Here is a 19565-nt window from a genome sequence, read left to right as displayed (position 1 = left end):
AGCCACCCAGAGATATTAAGCAGATGGAATCTGGGTACAGTTACCGATGATGTCGCAAGAATTGTCATCTACTTGACTATGTGTGGATTATTCACCCGAGTGTTCTGTGCCATCCAGGGTTTGGAGTCCGATTAGTTCCCTGACCTGTGCATCCCTCTGGAGAGGAAGAGGAGGGGAAGGCCTGCTCTCTCTGGGATCCGGTGGTCGCACCCCCACCAGGAGCCCTGAATATCCACCTCAGCTGTCGTCAACATGGAGTTCTGAAGTCCATGTGGCTCCTCACGGTGAACCAGGTGATGTGTCTCCATCAGAATCCAACCTTCATTACTGCTTCAGTAAATGCAAGGGATGGCAGGAAGCTTTGTGTTCGACCACTGCACTCCACCCGTGGACTCGAGGGGAATCTGGAGCCAGAGAGAGGTTACCGATTTGCCTGAGGTCACATGGCCAGTTAGGGACAGCACGGATCCAGAATCTCCATCCCCTGACTACCCGACCAGCGCTCACTTCACCACATCCAGCACCTCTCTGCTGCCCAGTCCCTGCCGTCTCCTTCCCCAGGAGGCCCTCCCCCACCTCTGGGTCTCCACATCTCTACCTGCGAAATGCGAGAACTCTTTCCTGTGGGGTTAAATGTTGAACTGGGATCCAGTGCCAATAAAGATAGAAGCATAGTTTGGAAAAGGTCAGAGGGCTCCGGGGATGTAAGGGGCAGGCAGTACTGGTCGATGGTTGCCATGGTGACCTGAAGGGTGGGAGGAGAGCTGGGAGGCTTGCCTCACTCCTGCGTTGCTTTCAGGTGTTAAGGAAGATGCAGAGGCGCCACAGCAGCAACACAGACAACGTTCCACCTGAAAGGTAGGCATCCCCTGGGTTTGTTCCTGCTGAGGGCCCCAGGCTTTGGGTGGCGAAGGGCAACCCAAAACTGAAATGAAAAAGACCTGCCCAGCACACCACACGGGCCATGTGGGGAAGCACTGCATTGTGGGGGCCACAGGCCGTTGTCTTTACTGTGTTTTCTGCAGGAAAAACCAGGTAGGGCAGGGAAACAGCTTACGATTGGCTGGTTTGAAGTGGCTCTGCGGGGGAGGCGCCGTCTCTGGCATTTGCTTTCTGACCCTGAGTGATTTAGGACAGAGAAAACACTGGCTGCATGTGGGAGCGGTAAGGAGTGGGCGGAGCTGTGAGCCCTGATTGCAGGCGAGATGTGAACACCTTCGGCCACTGTGTGGCTGTGGTTAATGGGTTCCAAATAGACAGTTACAGGATGGATACACACACAGCTAAAACACTCAGCTCCTAGAATGTGTCTGTTTAAATCCAAGAGCGTGCACCATGGGGGCCTGGCCTCAGGTGCAGCGGCGTCCCAGCCCCAGAACCTCCGTGTTAGCACAGGTGACCACAGAGCAGGCAGTCAAGCTTGTCTTCCCTCACATCCCACTCTGGGTCCCCTGTAACTCGGGTGAGTTCCAAAATGACAAGTAGTGTCCATCCATCCAGGCCCAGCCCCAGGACCAAGTCTGGGAGGAAGCCTGCCTGCTCTGCAGGAGATCACCAGCTACCAGGCAGACAACCCTTGGCCAAAATCCCAGCTCAGTCACTTCCCACCTGCTGTGGTTTGGGGGAGATGTTCCCAGAATCCATGTGTTGAAAACATCATCCGAGAGGCAGACACTGATGGCATTTGGACGTGGGGTCTTTGGGAGGTAATCAGGATTAAAGTCTTCAGGGTGGGACCCCCACAGTGGCATTGGTGGCTTTATAAGAAGAAGAGAGAGCTGGGCTCACACACTTGCTGCCACAGGATGCCCTTCCCCATGTGATGATGCAGTACAAGGGCCCTCAGCCCCGAGCTCTTGGACTTTCAGCCTCCGGAACTGTAAGCCAAATAGACCTCTATTCTTTATACATTACCCAATCTCAGGCGTTTTGTTATAGCAACAGAAAACAGGTGAAGACAACCCTGTGGTGCCTCTGGCAAGTGAATTCACCCCTGGGTCTCAGATTTTCCACCCACAGATGACAGATGGTAAAACTCAGAGTGGCTTGTGAATGAGTGTGAAAATGCACAAACGTATCTTGGCTTGTAAGAAGCATGCCTGTTGGAGCCTTCTGGTCTCTGAAGACAGCTTTGCCATCTGCTCCCAAGTGGACCATGAGGTCTTTTGAGGCAGATACCACAGCAGAAAAATAATGGCCACCATGTAGTGACTGTCTCTGCTACCCTCACATTAACCTGTTGAGGCCAGGGCTGTGTCTGTCCCCATTTTACAGATGAGGAAACAGGTGCATAGAGGGGAAGTCAGTTACCGAAAGTCAATGACGAGGAAGTGGCAGGTCTGAGATTTGGGGCTCAGTCTACTTGTCCTCCAAAATCTGTGCTTTGAGACACCACATTTTGGGTGCTTCCTGTCTGAGCAGATCTACTTCTCCAGGGCTCCTTCGTTCCAACCCTTAAGTGGTTAAGTTGGAAGCGCAGCCTGTCTCCCCAAGGAATGTCTTTCCCATTTAGGATGAAATCCCAACTGACCACAGGGGAGAGGTGGAGGGAAGAGGGGCCAAATATAAAAAGCCCTTGGTGGGTTGAGTCTTCCCTGGTCGCACCAGGGCGCCATGAACTCAGTGCTGGTGAGCTTGGAGGAGCAGGGAGGGCTTTCTAGGGCCCCACGGGGCAGTGTGGGCAGGCACATGGGCCAGTGTGGCCCCTGCCAGGACTTGTACTTTCTAAGCTCAGCTTCTTGAAGTACAGAGAAAGCCCTTGGTCCCTCGGGACTCATAGCCATGGTGTCTGTTATTCTTGTCATTATTAATATTATCATGATTATTATAAAGAGCCCAAGGGAGGAGGACACACATTTCCCAGGCTCTGGAGTCGGGATGGTGCATGCGGGGAGAGAGGGAGGTGGTGCCAGGTTTATGGAAATGTGCTTCTCAGGTCCAGTGTGAAGCTAAAGAGACCACCAACCCTGAGACCTCAGGCCAGCATGTCCCCTGCCGTCTTTAACAGCTATTCTGCAAGACATTCATCGGTTTTCCATGGGCAAAAAGAATTCGAAGGGCTGGGCATGGTGTACCAGCCACAGTCCCGGTCACTTGGGAAGCTGAGGCAAGAGGATTGTTAGCTCAAGGCCAGCCTGGGAAACGCAGCAAGACCGCGTCTCAAAAACAGAAAGAATTCTGTGGTTGACTAAATCTGGGAAACATCAGGTTTAAATAAAGTCCATTTTTTTCAATTGCAGGCCTTCTCGGAGCTCTTAGTGTGATCATGCATTCCTTTTTTCTTTTCTTTCTTTGTTTTTTTTTAACTAAGGATTGAACCCAGGGGTACTCTACCACTTGAGCTATATCCTCACCCCTTTTTATTTTTTATTTTTGTTTTGAAGTAGGGCCTCCCAAAGTTGCTGAAACTGGCCTCCAACTTCTGATCCTCCTGCCTCAGCCTCCACTGTTGCTGGAATTACAGGCATGTGCCTTAGCACCCAGCCATTCATTTTTTTAAAGCAGCATTTATTTATTGAGCATATTCTGTGTGCCAGACGCGCATGGGACATGCGGTAGAGAAGCACAGGGAGCAAAGGTTCTGGTCTCTGACCCTACAGAGCGTGCCCAGTTTAAAGTGCTTGTTCAGAGTGCTGACAGCATGCTAGTTAACACGGGGTGACTCCAGAACTTGAGGTGCTGGGCCTACCTTCCCCCTAAAATTCTGATTGAATTAGCCTGCAGTGGGGCCGGGGTACCTTTATTTAGCAAAAGGTCTCCCCAGTCATTATAATGGGCAGCAGGGATTGAGAGCCACAGGTCTCCAGGAAGGATACACGATACATTGCTGACTGATCAGTCCCGGGCAGGGGAGGTTGTGGGCATGAGAACCAGAAGCAGGTGCAGACATTTTCCAGGAGGCAGGGGAGGCTCCACCAAGGAAGAGAGATTTCAGCGGGAATCTCATGGATAAGCGTTGGCAGCCTGGATGGGGTGGGGTGGGTGGTGATCTCGGCAGGAAGCCCCTGAGTAGTGAGTAAAGGGGGAGTCACGACCTCGGAGCCTGAGCCCAGGCGGTCCAGGGCATCCGCAAGTCCCCTCTCAGCCTTTCTTTCTGTGTCTGTGAAATGGGAATGCAGTTAGTACTATCTTCAGGATTGATCTGAGACTGCGAAGCATAAACCGAGGAGCCTTTAGATGGCTTTTGTGGGATGGTGAAATAATCAGATGTATGTGGAATGAGTGGAAAATCGACACAAGGTCAAGTGTGAGCAGCGCTCGATCTCCCCCATAGCCTCCCTTCTATGGCTGTGGCAGGACTGGATGATATCTTGCATACATTTGTTAAGCACCTACTGTGTGCCCTGGGTCAGGAGGTCCAGAGGTGAATGACCTCAGCCCTTGCTTTATGCAGCTCCTGAGGTATCTGGAGACACTCCGGGTCTGCTGAGGAGCCTGCCACACCTACTTCAGGGACGTCCCAGGGAGAGGGGTGGGGCGGCTCTCTGCCCGCCTCTTCCTCCCCGGCACATGCACATCGAGCAGACCCAGTCACCTCCTGACTGTGGTGTAGCCTTGAGGTCACATAGTGAGCCCCAGAGAAGGGAAGCCTCCAGAACGCCAGGGCGCAATGTCACGGGAAGCTGCTGTCACTTCTTCCCCGTTCCTGCAGGGGTCGCTCTGCGCTCTCTGCTCCTCAGCAGTGGCTCCCAAAAGCCACCAAATCCTTTGCCTCATTCCAACCCGAGAAACCTGTGCTTGGCACTAGAAAAGGAAATTTGTCCCTGGAGGTCTCCACAGGGGCTAGAGAAAGTCTCCCTGCACTGAGCACTTAACACGGCAGTGGGGTCTGGGGTCAGAGGGGGGCCATCTACCGAGTTGTCTTCCCATGACTGACTGCCGCCCACCAAATACCAGCCGTCCAAGGCTGGCCCTTCTGGAAAACTCCGGTTGGTCTAGACTCATGGAGTTCTGAGCTCGCTCTTCAGTGAAGCAGAACGGCTAAGAAAACGGGCTCCAGCCTGGGACCGAATCCCCTGCCCTGTCACTTACCAGCCCTGTGACTGGACAGGTGACTCCATGTGTGCCTCAGTTTCCTTGCCTGTAGAATGGGGTGTTATCAGCACCTAATTCCAGGGTCGCGGGGATTTCATGAGTGGATCAGTGTCACACGTTTAGGAAACCTTTGACGGGGAGGCGTGCCGTGCAGGTTTTGACCCTGCTACTGTTACTTTTTGCATTCACTTGCTTGGATGTGCCCAGGGGGCCACAGGTGGATTCAACAGTGGAGATTTCTGAGGGTGCTGGAGGCTGGAAGGTCAAGGTCAAGGGTGCACGGGGTTCATTTCTTCCCAAGTTTGTTAAACTCCTCTTCTTCCAAGGACACCACCCTAACGACCTCATTGAACGGCAGGGAGGACACCGTTGGTCCACAGCATCGCTGGCATGTGCCTTCTGGGCTGTCCCTCTTACAAAGCCAGCAGTGGGGCTGCCCCCGCTGGCCCCCCGGGGCCGGCCTCTGCGCCCGCGGTCGGGCTGCCTCCCGCCTAGCTCGCGGGATCCCGCTCCAGCGGGACCTCAGGGACCTGCGGGCCAGACTCAGACCTCAGCCCTTTGTCGCGCAGAAACCGCAGCCAGGCGCTCAGCCCCGAGGCCAGCGTGGATGAGGGCGGCGTGTTCGAGAGCCTGAAGGCCGAGCCGGCCTCCCCGCCCGCGCTCTTCTCCGGCCTGGCCGGCAGCCTCCCCGCCAGCCCCTTCCCGGCCGGCCTGGTGCTGGGGCCCTCGGCGGGCGGCGGGGACGTCCTCATCCCGATGCCGGCCTCCAGGGAGGACGGCGGCCGCGGCGGCGAGGGAGGCGCCTACCACCACCGGCCGCCGCACCACCACTTCCACCACGCCGGCCACCGCGGGGGCTCCCTGCTGCAGCACGTGGGCGGCGACCACCGCGGGCACGGCGAGGAGGGCGGCGACGAGCCGCCGGGCACGCCCGCGCCCGCCCTGTCCGAGCTGAAGGCCGTGGTCTGCTGGCTGCAGAAAGGGCTGCCCTTCATCCTGATCCTCCTGGCCAAGGTGTGCTTCCAGCATAAGCTTGGTGAGTCCCGGGACGCGGTGTCACCCCCTGGGCTGCAGCTCTGGGGTGGGCTCTTCATCCAGCATGAGGCCGTGGTGACCCAAAGTGCCGAGGGCGGGGATTCCGAGTCACTCCTGGGTTCAGGTTCTAGCTGACTCGCTGTGTGACCGTGGGCAAGTCACTTGGCATCTCTGACCCTTAGTTGCCTCAGATAAGGGTGCAAATAGGCACGTCCTCATCTGTCAGGGTGGTGGGAAGGAAGAGCTCGGACTTCTGGGAGATGAACCCCACCCGGCCCCTTCCTGGCAGTGTGTTCTTTGATGTCTCTGGGCCACAGTTTTGTCATCTGTAAAACAGGACTTAAGATGGCATTTATAGTCCTGCGAGCGGCTGTCATCCCAGCAGCTCGGGAGGCTGAGGCGGTAGGACCTTGGGGTCAGTCAGCCTCGGCAACTTAGCAAGACCCTGTCTCAAAATAAAAAATAAAAAGGGCTGGAGATGTGGCTCAGTGGTTAAGCGGCCCTGGGTTCAATCCCTGCTACCATAAAAAAAAAAAAGACAGCATACGCAGTCCCTCCATTATCTACAGGTTCTGCATCCATGAATTCAACCAGCCGCCATTGGAAACTCTTCACAGAAAAATTTGCTTGTGTACAAAACGTGTACAGACTTTTCTTCACGTCATTATTCCCTCAGAAATACACAGTCATGATTATTTCCACGGCATTTACATGGTTTCAGGCATTCTGAGTCATCTAGAGACGATTTGAAGAGTCCTGAGGATGTGTGTAGGTTCCATGTAAATACTGTGCGTTTTATATAAGGGACTTGAGCATCCACAGGGTCCTAGAGCCATTCCAGGTGATACAGGGGACCCCTGAACTTCATAGGAACAGCGAGACTGCATTCAAGTGAAGGTGCAGAAAGTTCTTAGAACTGTGCCTGGCACCATTATCTCAATCTTATTCCTTACTAAGGAACATTAGTGTAGAACCTAGCACATAGCAAGTGCTCAATAAACACTCCCTACTGTCATCAGAGTTAGGAAGTAAGAGAAGCGTTCACAGACACCTAGCCTGCTGGGACACCCTCAGCAGTCAAGAAGTGGTCTCTACGCAGCGGGTGTACTGTTACTTATTTTATCAGATCATGATGTGGCTCTGCCCTGCAGCATTTGTAGACAATTATTTAACCCTGTCATAAAATGGACGGTAGGAATCACTAGCTCTTCCTGTGCAGAAAAATGAGGTGCCTAGGCCATCTTGTGTTTCCTGTTTTCTCCTCTTTGGTGAGTCTGACCTGCTCACATGGAGCCACCTTCCTCGCTAGGATGCCACCCTATCCGCCCTTCCCTATTTGTTCTCAGGAGCCAGCATGTTCCCCAAAAGTTACGTTGAAGCCGGGCACGGTGGGCACGTCTATTATCCCAGTAGCTCGGGAGGCTGAGGCAGGAGGATCGGGAGTTCGAAGCTAGCCTCTGCGACTTAGTGAGACCCTAAGCAACTCAGTGAGACCCTGTCTCTAAATAAGATACATAAAAGGTCTGGAGATGTGGCTCAGCAGGTTCAGTCCCTGATACCCCCCGGAAAAAAAAGTCACCCCCGAATTCTGGCAGACTCACAACTAAGCTTTCTCCTTATGTTTATGGTCTTGTCCAGTAGGTGGGTGTATTTTGTTTTTGTTTTGTTTTTAATCAAAAAGGAAATTTGAGAAAAAGAACGACAGGGTTACTATTCTTATATGTTTCCAGTGGAAAACAACCCCTTTTACAGAGGATCGTGGAGAAACGCCCGGGGTTCACAGGCTATCAAAAACATAGTGAACCCCACACCTGAGTGTGAAGCGGAATTCTGTCCTCAAATAAGGAGGACGTGACGTCATCACGTAGGGAGCATCCCAAGACGGTGGCTTGGCACAGTGGCAACTCAGTGGGCTGTGGAGTTCAACTCAACCCGATCTCCCGTCTGCCTGGGTCACGGTTGCCTCTTAGCTGAAAATGTTTCCCCTTCAGCGTTCCTTTAATTCCTTGTGATCTGGCCTTTGTCAGTGGATCTTCTGTTACAAACAACACGCCTCAGGTGGGTCGTGACAGCAGAGAGAATCCGAGGTGCCATCTCCCAACTGCTGGAGATGAGCTTCTTTAAGCCGAGACGCGTGCTGTTGTGATTGTCCGCTTCGCAGGTGAAGGAACTGGGGCTCAGAGAGGTGCAGTGACTTGCCCAGGCTCACACAGTCCAGGTGGCAGGGCTAGGATGGCAGTTCTGGCCGCGCCAGACTCCGGACCCAGCGCTGCATGGAATCCTCCCGTGGCCGGGTCCTCTCCGAGGCACGGTGGCTCCAGGCTCCCTGGTCGCCCCGTTGTGGGCTTTCTCTCCCTCTGTGGTTGGCCTGCCAGCTGAGGGGCGGGTCTTTTTCTGACGTGGCCCTCGGCCCTGGGCCAGGCCCGTGGGACTGAGCGGCGGGTGGGCCTCTGTCCTGCAGGCATCGCCGTGTGCATCGGGATGGCCAGCACCTTCGCCTACGCCAACTCCACGCTCCGCGAACAGGTCTCCCTGAAGGTGAGTGGCCCGCGGTCAGCCTCCTGAGGCTGAGGTCGCGATGCCCGCACCCCTCGCGGCTGAGGACCGCTGGTCACCTGGCCCGTCCAGGCGCCCACGGATTGGGCTCCTCTGCAGCCTCCTGCCCTTGACTCCAGAGTCCCCCTCTGACCCCCCTCCTCTGTCTTCCGCTCCACTCACGAGGTCCCTGCGGTTGCTCTGGTCACCCCGGGCCCACCTGGATGATCCAGGAGACTGTTCCCGCCCAAGGCCCAGCGGGCAACGTCAGCTCCCTGGTCCCCTGCTTCATTCACAGCTGCCAGGGGTTAGTGGCCCTCCACGGGAGGGTATCTGCCTGCCACCAAGGGCAGATCCCATGCGCGCCAGCCTTCTCCCTGTGACCTACTAAGGAGAAAAAAATCATTCTTATCTCATTTTCCCAGTGAGGAAACAGTGACTCAGAGACACTAAGATCCTTGCCTAAGGTCACACAGCAAGGGCAAGTGGGAATTAGGATTTGAACCCAGGCAGTTGAGCCCAGACCTGTGCTCATTCCAGGTTCAAATCCAGCTCCTTCACCCACCTGCAGACAGGTGCTGCACGTGATCTCAGCCTGGGGCTTCACCTCTAGATAAGGGCTTAGATGGTCCCCGACTTTCCATAGTCTGACTTCATGATCTTTCCTCTTTACCACAGTGAGGAAGCAACATGCTTCCGTTAGAAGCTGACTTCAAATTTCGACTTTGGCCTTTTTCTGGGCTCGGGATATTCGGTGTGGTCCTTCTGTGCCCCTGGGCCGCTCCAGCAAGCCTCGGCTCCCCGTCAGCCGTGCAGGCGCAGGGGAAGCACCGACTCGGCGCCCAGACAGTGAGCACGGCGCTGGGCAGCCTGGGTGTAGTCAGTGCGTTTTGGCTCAGTGGTGTTTTCGGCTCCAGTGGGTCTGTCAGGACCGAGCCCCGTGGTGACCTGAGGAGCACCTCTGTTCACACCGATTCCCAGATCTGTCGAAGGGTTAAATGAGATACTGCACAGACGTTCAGCCCAGGCACACAGGAAGCACTGAGTTGAGCTGTTTTGTAAAACGTGTGTCAGGCAATGCCATGACCATTGCCATCTTCTCTGACCCTTCCATGGCGTCTTTTGCTTTCAACAAAGCACTTGGACATCCTCGTAGCCTGGAGGGCAGCTCCAACTCCATTTGTGCATGCGCACATTGAAGTCCAGGGCTAGGGGTAACCAGAGGTCCTTCTTGACCTTTTGTCTCATCTTCATGCAAGCCACATCCCAGTGATGCCTTGACCTGAATTTTAGGGGCTGAGAGGATGTCTGGGTCCATGGACAAACCTCCGGGGGTCCCGAGCCCCGTGAAGACCCAAGTGAGGTTTTGCCCGTGGGCGTGACTCTCGGTGCACTTAGATCTCAGCTCGTTACTGGGGACCCTCCCCGTCCTGTGCACTGTTTTCCCAGGGCCTTGCTGAGTCCTCCTCCTGTTCCATCTTGGGTTTAGATTTACAGAGAATGAAACCGGGATCTATTATTTATTGAGGAAAAAGGGGCCGCTGAGTGGATTAACGGCAGAGGCAGGAGTCGGTGGGTTGGAGGTGGTTTCTGAAGCCGTTAACCTTGACCGCTCCTGGAATAATGGGTGGATGGAGATGCACTTGTGGGGTCCACTCTGGACACGTGCGCTGGGCTGTCTGGAGACGGCGCGTGTCGAGCATTTACCGAAACCGCAGGGACGGTGACGCTGGGAAAGCAGTGACCTCATCCTGTTCCAGCAATGCAGCCTCCCTGCCAGGAAGAATCGGAGCAGAGGGGTCTGCCCGCGTCTCCCAGGGCCCACAGGCTGCTGGGAAACTGCGAACCCAGACGGTTCCCAGCTCCTCCTGAGGCTCCCACAGGACCGCCTGGCTTGGGGAGTGAACCTCACGCTAGCCGCGCGGCCTGGCCAGGAACGCAGCCCAGAGGTCCATGCGGACAAGTGAGAGCAGAAGCTTCCGGCATCCAGACCCAAACCCACTGCTGTGGGGTCTTGGAAAGCGGTCCTGCCTTTTCGTGAGCCAGACCACGAGTCCAGCCCAGAGCGAATGTTCACCCGAGAGGTGTGACTGCCCCCCTACCCGCACCACCCTCTTCAGACGGTGACCCCGGCTTGAGACGCGCGCCCTCCAGCACCGTTCCTTAACCTCCCTGTGCCCGGTTCCTCCCTCCTGGGTGACCGGAGGCTGCTCGCCAGGTGCTCCTGGAGCCCGCGTGTGACTTCCAGGCAGGTGCTCAGTGTGCTCCTGAGCGGCGGGGAAGGGAGGCGCGGCGGGCCAGCAGCTCGCCCCGAGTCAGGGTTTGAGGCAGCTTCTCGTTGCTGTGACCGCAGCACCGGCCAGAGCGACCTAGAGGAGGGAACCCTGACTTTGGGCTCACGGTCCCACAGGTTCAGTCTGTGGTCGGCCAGCTCCTTGCTCTGGGCTGAGGCCTGGGACAGAGGAGAGCTGTCAGCCCAGGGCAGCGGGGACGCAGAGAGAGACAGAGCGCAGTCTCCAAGGGCACCCCAGTGACCTGCTTCCTGCAGCCAGTGGTCATCCACGTCATTAACCCAGCGGTAGCCAGCTAGCCGTCTGGCCCTCCTAAACGAACCACTTCACCTCCGGACGTTCCTGCACCGTCTCTCGTGTTTCCTGTGCCTGAATCTGGGGGACACTTTATGTCTGGACATAACAGTCCGCTCCCAGGTAGCAGACCACAGACTTGCACCCCGGCCATCTGGCTCCGGGGTCTCTGCCGCACGCTCCTCCCCTTTTCAGCTGGTTCTTCAAGCAGGTGTCCACTACTCTGACCCCTTCTCCGTGACCACCCTTTGGGTCCCAGGGAGCTGGGACAATGCTGGCACCCCGCCCTTTACCAACCGCCCTGCCTCCTCCCAAACTGAGACAGCGAAGTTTCCACTCCTCAGGGAACATTCCAGAATGTCCCGCCGTGTGCGCCTTCGTCATTGCAGCGTCCCCACAGATCTCTCGCTTTGTCTGCAGGAGAAGAGGTCAGTGCTGGTCATCCTGTGGATCTTGGCCTTCCTGGCAGGGAACACGCTCTACGTGCTGTACACATTCAGCTCCCAGCAGCTGTACAACAGGTGAGCGGGGCCTTCCCGTGGAAGGGCGGGGGCTGGGCTGGGCTGGGCGCACACCTCCCTGCGCTTGAGAAGGACGCACCCGCCGTGTCACGCCACGGCTCTCGGGTTCCGGTCTGTTGTTACACACGGACGCCGCGGTAGGCGAGTAGAAAGGCAGCCCCTGCCACGCACAGGGTCTTACGTGTCCCGATTGTTAAGAGGCAGGTGGAACTCACTTTCCTAATAGATTTTATTTAACCCACTACAGTCGGCCTCCGTGTCTGTGGATTCAGCCAACCGCAGGTGGGAAATTGTCAGAAAAAACTAACTGCATCTGCACCAAACATGTGCAGACCTTGCTTCTTGCCCTGATTCCCTGACCGATGCAGGACAGCACTGTCTACACAGCCTTCACATTGCATGGGGATCATTAGTCCTCTAGAGAGGGTTTAAGCCCACAGGAGGATGTGATGGGTTATAGACAAATAGGTGCCGTTTCTGAGCTGCTTGGATTTGAGTATCAGTGGAAGATCCTGGAACCAATCCCTCATGGACACTGAGGGGCAACCCAGTATCGGAAATACGGTCGTTTCAACATGCAATCAATATAAAAACTCTTTAACATATTTCACATTCTATTTAAAATGTAAAATATGTTACTTTTTTTTTTTTGTGGGGATTGTGTTTTGAGTACCAGGGATCGAACCTACTCGGCCACTGAGCCACATCCCCAGCCCTATTGTGTGTCTTATTGAGAGACAGGGTCTCACTGAGTTGCTGAGTGCCTCACTTTGCTGAGGCTGGCTTTGAACTTGCCATCCTCCTGCCTCAGCCTCCGGGGTCACTGGGATGACAGGTGTGCCCACCTGGCCTGCACTGAGTCTCTGTAACCTGGCATTTTACACGTACAGCTGATGTTTGTACCCACTGACCACATTTCTGGTGCTCGGGATGGTCGGTGGGCACCTGCACCATAGTGCAGGTCTGGAATGTTTCCAGAAAGACCCACAAGACACTCAATGCCGCATTGCCTGTAGGGCGAGCTCTGGAAATTTGGTTAGAACAGTTTAGCCTTTTGTATTTTTTTATTTTTTTCTGCTCTGTGACTGTAACAGTTTTTAAAGGTATTTTATTGTACTTACATATACATGTTTTAAAAAATCTAGAGATACGTGCTGAAAGGAGGGTGGGCAAACTACAGCCATCCACATATTTTAATTAATAACACATCATGGAACCCAGCTGCACCCATCCATTCATGCATTTACACGTGATCTTCAAGTGCTTTTGGCTGACGGAGTCGAATTAACTGGAACAAAGACCATATGGCAGACAAAACTGAAAATATCTAAAATCTTTTTTTTTTTCCCAATGGTGCTGGGGAATTGAACCCAGGGCCCTTGACATGCTAGGCTACACCCCTCGCCCTGTATATTTTATTTTAAAACAGGCTCTCACTAAGTTGCCCAGGCTGGCCTTGAACTTGAGACCCTCCTGCCTCAGCCTCCTGCGTAGCTGGGATGACAGGTGGGCATACGTGGCTCCATATCTGTCCTTTTATAGGAAACGTGTCTGAACTCCTGACCTAAAAGATTAGCAGTGACCCTCCAGATGTTAGATCTGTGGTAATATTACTTTTTTCTTTAGCATTGTCTATATCTTGCAGTATTTTTGTAATGGACAGACTTTTTTATAATAATAGCAGTGCTTTTTTTAATAAGAGGTAAAAGTATCTATCCTGTCTGGTTTGGTCTGGACAGGAACAAGGGTCCCCTGCCCCAAACACATGTCGCGTGACCTGGGAACTCTGTTCTCCTGTGACTTTTTGCCTCAGAGTCCTGCACAACATGGTGGCAGGTGGGAGGCTGAGCCAAAGAAATGGAATGGACCCCGGGCCCTGATCTAGCATCAGCTGCCTTAAAATGTCCCGTCACCTGGGCAGCCAAGCCTCTGGATGTGCTCTGCCGAGTGGGCTTCCCAGCCCTGTAGCACCTCCCTCCCAGGAGTGCATGTGTCACCGTCCTAACTTACTCCTGAGCGTTCACAGGGCTGCTGGCCAGCCGCCTGCTTCCTGTGGTGAAGCACTTTCCCGGGTGCTCTACAGTGCTTACGCCATAGCTGTAGTATCACTGATTTTTGTCAAATAAGTAAATGAGAAACTCTTTTTTATTAATTTATTTTGCACCACTAGGGATTGAACCCAGGACTTTGCACGTGCTAGGCAAGTGCTCCACCACTGAGCTACTCCTCCAGTCCCATTTATTTATCTATCTATTTATTTATTTATTTTGGTACCAGGGATTGAATCCAGGGGCACTAACCGCTGAGGAACATCCCCAGCCCTTTTTATATTTTATTTAGAGACAGGATCTCGCTGAGTTGCTTAGGGCCTCGCTACACTAAGTTGCGGAGGCTGGCTTTGAACTCGTGATCCTCCTGCCTCAGCCTCCCAAGCCGCTGGAATGACAGGCGTGCGCCACCACACCTGGCCTTCTATTTTTTATTTTGAGACAGGGTATCGCTAAGTGGTCCAGGCAGGCCTCAAACTGGTGGTCCTCCTGCTGATAGTTGGGATTACAGGTGTGCGCCATCACGCCCAGCTCAGATTTTTTTTTTTTTTTTAAGGGGTGCTGAGGATCGAACCCAGGGCCTTGTTCTTACAAGGCAAGCACTCTACCAACTGAGCTATATACCCAGCCCGTCAGATTTTTTTCAAGTAATTTATTTTTCTGATTTTGAAGGTAATTTATTTTAAGCAGTGAAATGTTAGAAAGAAAACATATTTTAAAAACAGGCCAAAATGGCCTCTATTCCTGTCGCCCAACTGCAGCCGTGTTAACGTGTTTCTCTGCAGGTGTGTGTGCACCTGTTAGAGGAGGTGACATCCAGAACATGCCACTGGGTGACACTTGCGCTTTCATTTAGCACCATTTCACTTTAAATCTGCACGTCGCCTCTCCGTGCGCCCGGTGCCCATACTGAGGACTATACAGAGGACCCCCCCCTCTCCAAAAAGCTTGGGACAGAGTGTTTCAGGTTGGAGTTTTAAAGATTTGGGTGTAGACCTTGCCCACTGAGCACTCCCCATCTGAAAATCATCCGAAATCCAAAGCGCTCCCGAGTCAGGTTGCTCAGAAAGCCTCGAATTTTGAAGCATTTCAGATTTCAGGCCTGGGCATTAGGGATGCTCGGCCCTGGTCTGAGGAAAGTTGTCAACTCGAGCCCTTTGGGATGTTAGCACATCAGGCTTTGCTCCAGCGAGGGGCGCGAGGAGCTCCCTCAGTCCTAAGAATCTGAACAACCAGGCCCGAGCCGGCAGGAACCTGAGAAATCTCTGGAACCCGTCAGCTGGAAGTCGCGGACATTCGTTTCCACGTTGGCTCCTGTCAGGACTGAGCCGCTCACTGGCAGTTTCTATTTCTCCTTCAACATTCAAGAAAGAGACGAGCCCCTGATTGGCTTGTCGTGGGCCAGGGGTCTGGCCCTGCCCAAGCATCTGCGGCCAGAAGGACCAGGTCACAAAGTCCACTGAGGACCAATGGTTTCCTTGAGGGTGGCAGTGGTGACCCCATCTTAGAATGGAGGGTCACATGCTCAGATGCCCCAGATGTGACTTTGCAGAATCTGAGGACTATTTGTGGAAGGATCCAAGGGTGAGCCGAACCACAGGTCTGCACCACACGCAAAATTTTATGAACCTGGAGAATGCCAAACCAGTGAGGCATCTCCCAACCAAAATTCAGGAGTCCACCACGAAGACAGCAGCTTGCTTTTTTGCAAGTAAAAACACATTTCAAGGGGCTGGGGAGATAGCTCAGTTGGTAGAGTGCTTGCCTTGCAAGCACAAGGCCCTGGGTTCAATCCCCAGCACCGCAAAAAAAAAAAAAAAAAAAAAACCACATTTCAAAATGATCACATAAAATCCAAAAGGTAGAAGCAACCCAAGGGTTCACTAGTAGGTGAATGAACAGAATGTGCTCTCTCCATGCAATGGAATATTATTCAGTCTTGAAAAAGAAAAGAATGGAAATTCAGACACAGGCGACAATGTGGATGAACCTTGAGGATAGTTTGTAAATTGGAATAAGCCAGTCACAACCCCCCACACACACATACACACACTGCAGGATTCTACTTACGCGTGGTACTTACAGTAGTTAAATTCATACGGAAAGTAACAAGGTGGTTTCCGAGGGAGCTGTTGTCTGATGAATGTGGGTTCAGGTTCTGCAGAATGCAGCGCTCTGGAGCTGGGTCGTGGTAAACAGTGTGAGCATCCTTAACGCTGTGGAACTGTACACCTAACAGTGGTCAAGGGGGCAGATTTGATGGTGTGTTTTCCAGTTAGGAAAAAAAAATGATCATCTCCCACCTGTATCCCTTATAAGAACAGGTATTCTAACAACAAAGAATTAAGAATAAAGAACAACCCGTCAGTGGAACGTACCTCTTCGTTTTAGATACAGTGTTTGGAACTCGTTAAGAGAAGGTTACCAGAACGTTACCGCCCGTGTGGGAAGCGTGAGGGCCGCCAGGCCTGCGGGCAGACTGTCTCCTGGAGGTGGAGGCGGGCCTGTGTAGACACAGGGCTGAAACGAGTCGGGCTTCAGACCACGTCCCCGTTTTGAAAATGGACTTTGAGGAGTCAGTAGCTCGGACACTCTGAGGCCGCCCCAGAAGAGCAGTCTTTGGAGTTCATCCCAAGACATCAGCACACATCTCACACCCTGCCTTAGTCACATGGTCCTGAAGGTCAAGGTCCTGGTGGCGCAGAGAGGAGGTGGAGTTTCCCAGAAGCTTGGAGGAGTTTCCCGCTCATGCCATTTTCTGGGCATGATCATATGCCCGGGCTCAGACCTCTGTGGCCCCATCAAACCAGGGCTGAGTCAAACTGGCAGCACAGAGAGAAAGAGAGAGAGAGAGGCTTAAAAGGAAAGCAACAGAGCTGAGTCCTGGTCCTTTTGGATGCCACCCATCTTCAGTGTGCTTGTAAGTGCTGCCAACAGTCATCATCTTATTTAGCCCTCCCAGTGACCCAGCAGGGTAACACTGTCCTCACTAAACAGGTGAGGAAACCGAGGCTTTAGATCCAGAAGGAAGAGGCTGGTTATCTGTTACTATAACAAAATGCTCAAGGTTGGGTACTTTATGAGAAGATGAGGTTTATCTAACTCATAGTTCTATAAGTTCAAAGGCAAGGCACTGACATTGGCTTGGTTCTGGTGAGGATCTGGAGGCAGATGGCCTCAGACCAGAAGCTAAAAACAGAGGACGGAACCATAGTGGCCTCCCACTAAGCCCCGCCTTTTAAAAGCCCCACCACCTGTCTCAGCACAATGAGCACCAAGTCCCCAACACATGAACCTTTGGGGCACAAACCACATCCAGATCATAGCACCTTCCTTAGGAGCCCAGCCCCAGAGTCAGCCCTTAGCAGTGACCTTGAATCATCCCAGGGTGAACGACCTTCAGGACCTTAATTCTGCTGCTTGCCAGCTTCATGCCCTTTGGCAAGTAATACAACATCTCCACACCCGAGAAACCAGGGCCAGTTAGTTCTTGCCTGATCCTCCTGAGCAGGCTACAGAACCAGGCCCAGCGTCATAGAATACATGAAAGACCTGGGTGAACTATAAAATAGTTGACATATAATCATGTCATATTATTTAGGATTAATCACTGTAATTACCAATGGTGTCTAATGAGCAAAACTGACCATAAATCTGTCAGCCCGTTAAAGTTCATAGAGCATTTTAAAAATAAGCGAACTTAACCATCAGTCTGTGGGAAAATGCACCTCTCCTCTCCCCCACCACCGCCACCCAAAGCCGAAACAGGCAAAGCACCAAGATGACGGAATAAAACCCAGATAGGTGAGTCGAACACCAACTGGTGGCTTCGGGATAAGACGGAACGCTTGAGGCTGATGCGTGTTCTCCTGCGGTCAGAGAAACATACAAGTTTTGGCAGGGGCTGGGGTGGCTCAGTGGTAGAGCGCTTGCCTGGCTTGTGTGAGGCACTGGGTTCCATCCTCAGCACCACATATGAATAAATTAATTAAAAGTCCATCAACAACTAATAAAAATATTTAAAAAAAAAAAAAAAAGACTTGGCAGAGTGAAGCAATCAGCCAGCAGTTTGGGGGTCCCCAGGAAGGAGGGGTGTGCAGGGCCCCAGCCCTCTTCCTGTGTTACAGCGTGGATGTCCACTTGAACTTGGAGGTGAGGGGTCCCGCGGAGACCCGCTGGGATGTGGACACCACTGCCCGTGTCTGTTGCCCCAGTAGAGGGTCCTCTTGGATTTTTTTTCCTGCTCTAGATGCTTAAAGAGAACAGGAAGAGCCAGGTGGATCTGTTCCTAGGACACTTGGAAAAAGAGCCCTCCATCCTCACCCTTTTCTGCCAGACCAGCAAAATATTTCGGAGACAAGACAGGACCCGTCCTGGCCTCTGCTCGAGCCTCTAACCCAGGGGAAGGAAGGAGAGGCGCGGGTTCCCCCCAGCTCCGCATTCTATCTGAGACACCGCCAGCCGGTGGCTCCCCCTCCTAGGGCCCAGTGTCCTCGCTTAGGATGGGCTCATCTCAGTGCCCGCTTCGTAGTCACAGGGAGGTGGAACGCAGTGCACAGAGCAGGCCCGGAGGAGGTGAGCGGTCAAGGCCTTCTTACCACGTTCCTATCATTATGACTCACACCTTCATCCTCGGCTGGTGAGAGCGGAGCTACTCAGAGTGTGGTCCGTGGACCGCTCACTGCCAGTTTGCAAACTGCTCGTTGTGTGTCTCCAAAGAGTGAAGTGCAGACCTGGAGCGTGAGGTCTAAGGTGCCTGGCCACCGACAGGTAAAATGGGTTTGCAGGTGCCGGGGAGCTCAGCTGCACACTCAGGACGGGGAGAGCGTTACCCCGGGAGCCGCTCTGACCCGCCTCCGCCCCTTAGTACCTATAACGCCTTGTGCCCGGTTACCGCTCTGCGCCTGCTTCCTCATCTGCGGGGGGGTGGGGTAAGCACACTGCCTCCTGGAATTGCTGCTACCGTTGCCACCGCGGCCTGGCAGGGTCTGTGGTACGTCCGTGACCTCATCGAGCTGCTGTAACACTGTCAGGGAGGGTGGGGTTCCCACTGTGTTAATGAGAACCCCGAGGCTTGCAGAGAAAACTGGACTGACCCGGGTCCAGCGAATGGAGGAGCCAGAATTCAGGTTCTGGTCTGTCTGATGCCAACACCCTCGTGTTGGAGTGGCAGACTCACGTCTCCAAACCCCAGTCCTCACTTACACAGAGAAGCCATGCTCGCGGGAGAGGGAGATTTAATGAGTGAATATGCACTGGGTGAGGAGTGTCGCCCAGGACCCGCATCCTCTGCAGGGTTGGCTCTTTGCCCACTTCCCTCTTCCCTCCTTTGCCCACTTTTGTAAAGACTCTTGGGGACCTTAATGATGCTCCAAGCCAATCTCCTCATGTAACCCTCAAGGGAACCGCAGCTCAGAGAAGTTAGGAGACCCACCTGAGGTCACACAGCAGGTTTGCCGCAGATTCAGGAACGGGACACAGTGGTCAGCGCTGTTTCCGTAGGTAACATTTACGAGGCTCCCGTCGCGTAGGCAGAGCTGCCGAGGCCCAGGCCCCAGGTGAACGTCTTGGCTCTCTGGGTCTCCCCAGCCTCATCTTCCTGAAGCCCAACCTGGAGACGCTGGACTTCTTCGACCTGCTGTGGATCGTGGGCATCGCAGACTTCGTGCTGAAGTACATCACCATCGCCCTCAAGTGCCTCATCCTGGCCCTGCCCAAGATCATCCTGGCTGTCAAGTCCAAGGTAGGTCCTGGCCGCGGCCACGCGGCTCATGCAGGGGATCCTGGGTACCTTTCAGAGGAGGAAC

At 53.7% G+C, this 19565-nt stretch overlaps 1 protein-coding gene across 5 annotated transcripts in view; it reads left to right on the top strand.

Annotated features, from left to right (window-relative positions):
- Rnft2 (ring finger protein, transmembrane 2) overlaps positions 1–19565 on the top strand; it is a 68307-nt gene that overhangs the window by 1673 nt on the left and 47069 nt on the right. For all 5 annotated transcript variants that reach the window (XM_047562431.1, XM_047562428.1, XM_047562429.1 and 2 more), the window contains exons 2-7: positions 118–293; positions 800–858; positions 5604–6070; positions 8531–8607; positions 11610–11710; positions 19348–19501. In XM_047562431.1, coding sequence (XP_047418387.1) covers positions 270–293; positions 800–858; positions 5604–6070; positions 8531–8607; positions 11610–11710; positions 19348–19501 — 882 coding nt within the window. In that variant the 5' untranslated portion in view covers positions 118–269. The remainder of the gene's footprint in view (positions 1–117; positions 294–799; positions 859–5603; positions 6071–8530; positions 8608–11609; positions 11711–19347; positions 19502–19565) is intronic.

This window comes from Sciurus carolinensis, chromosome 8 (assembly GCF_902686445.1).
Source record: "Sciurus carolinensis chromosome 8, mSciCar1.2, whole genome shotgun sequence".
Classification (NCBI taxonomy): Eukaryota; Metazoa; Chordata; class Mammalia; order Rodentia; family Sciuridae; genus Sciurus; species Sciurus carolinensis.
Note: the sequence above shows the minus strand (reverse complement) of the source record. Positions and strands in the feature narration are given on the sequence as shown.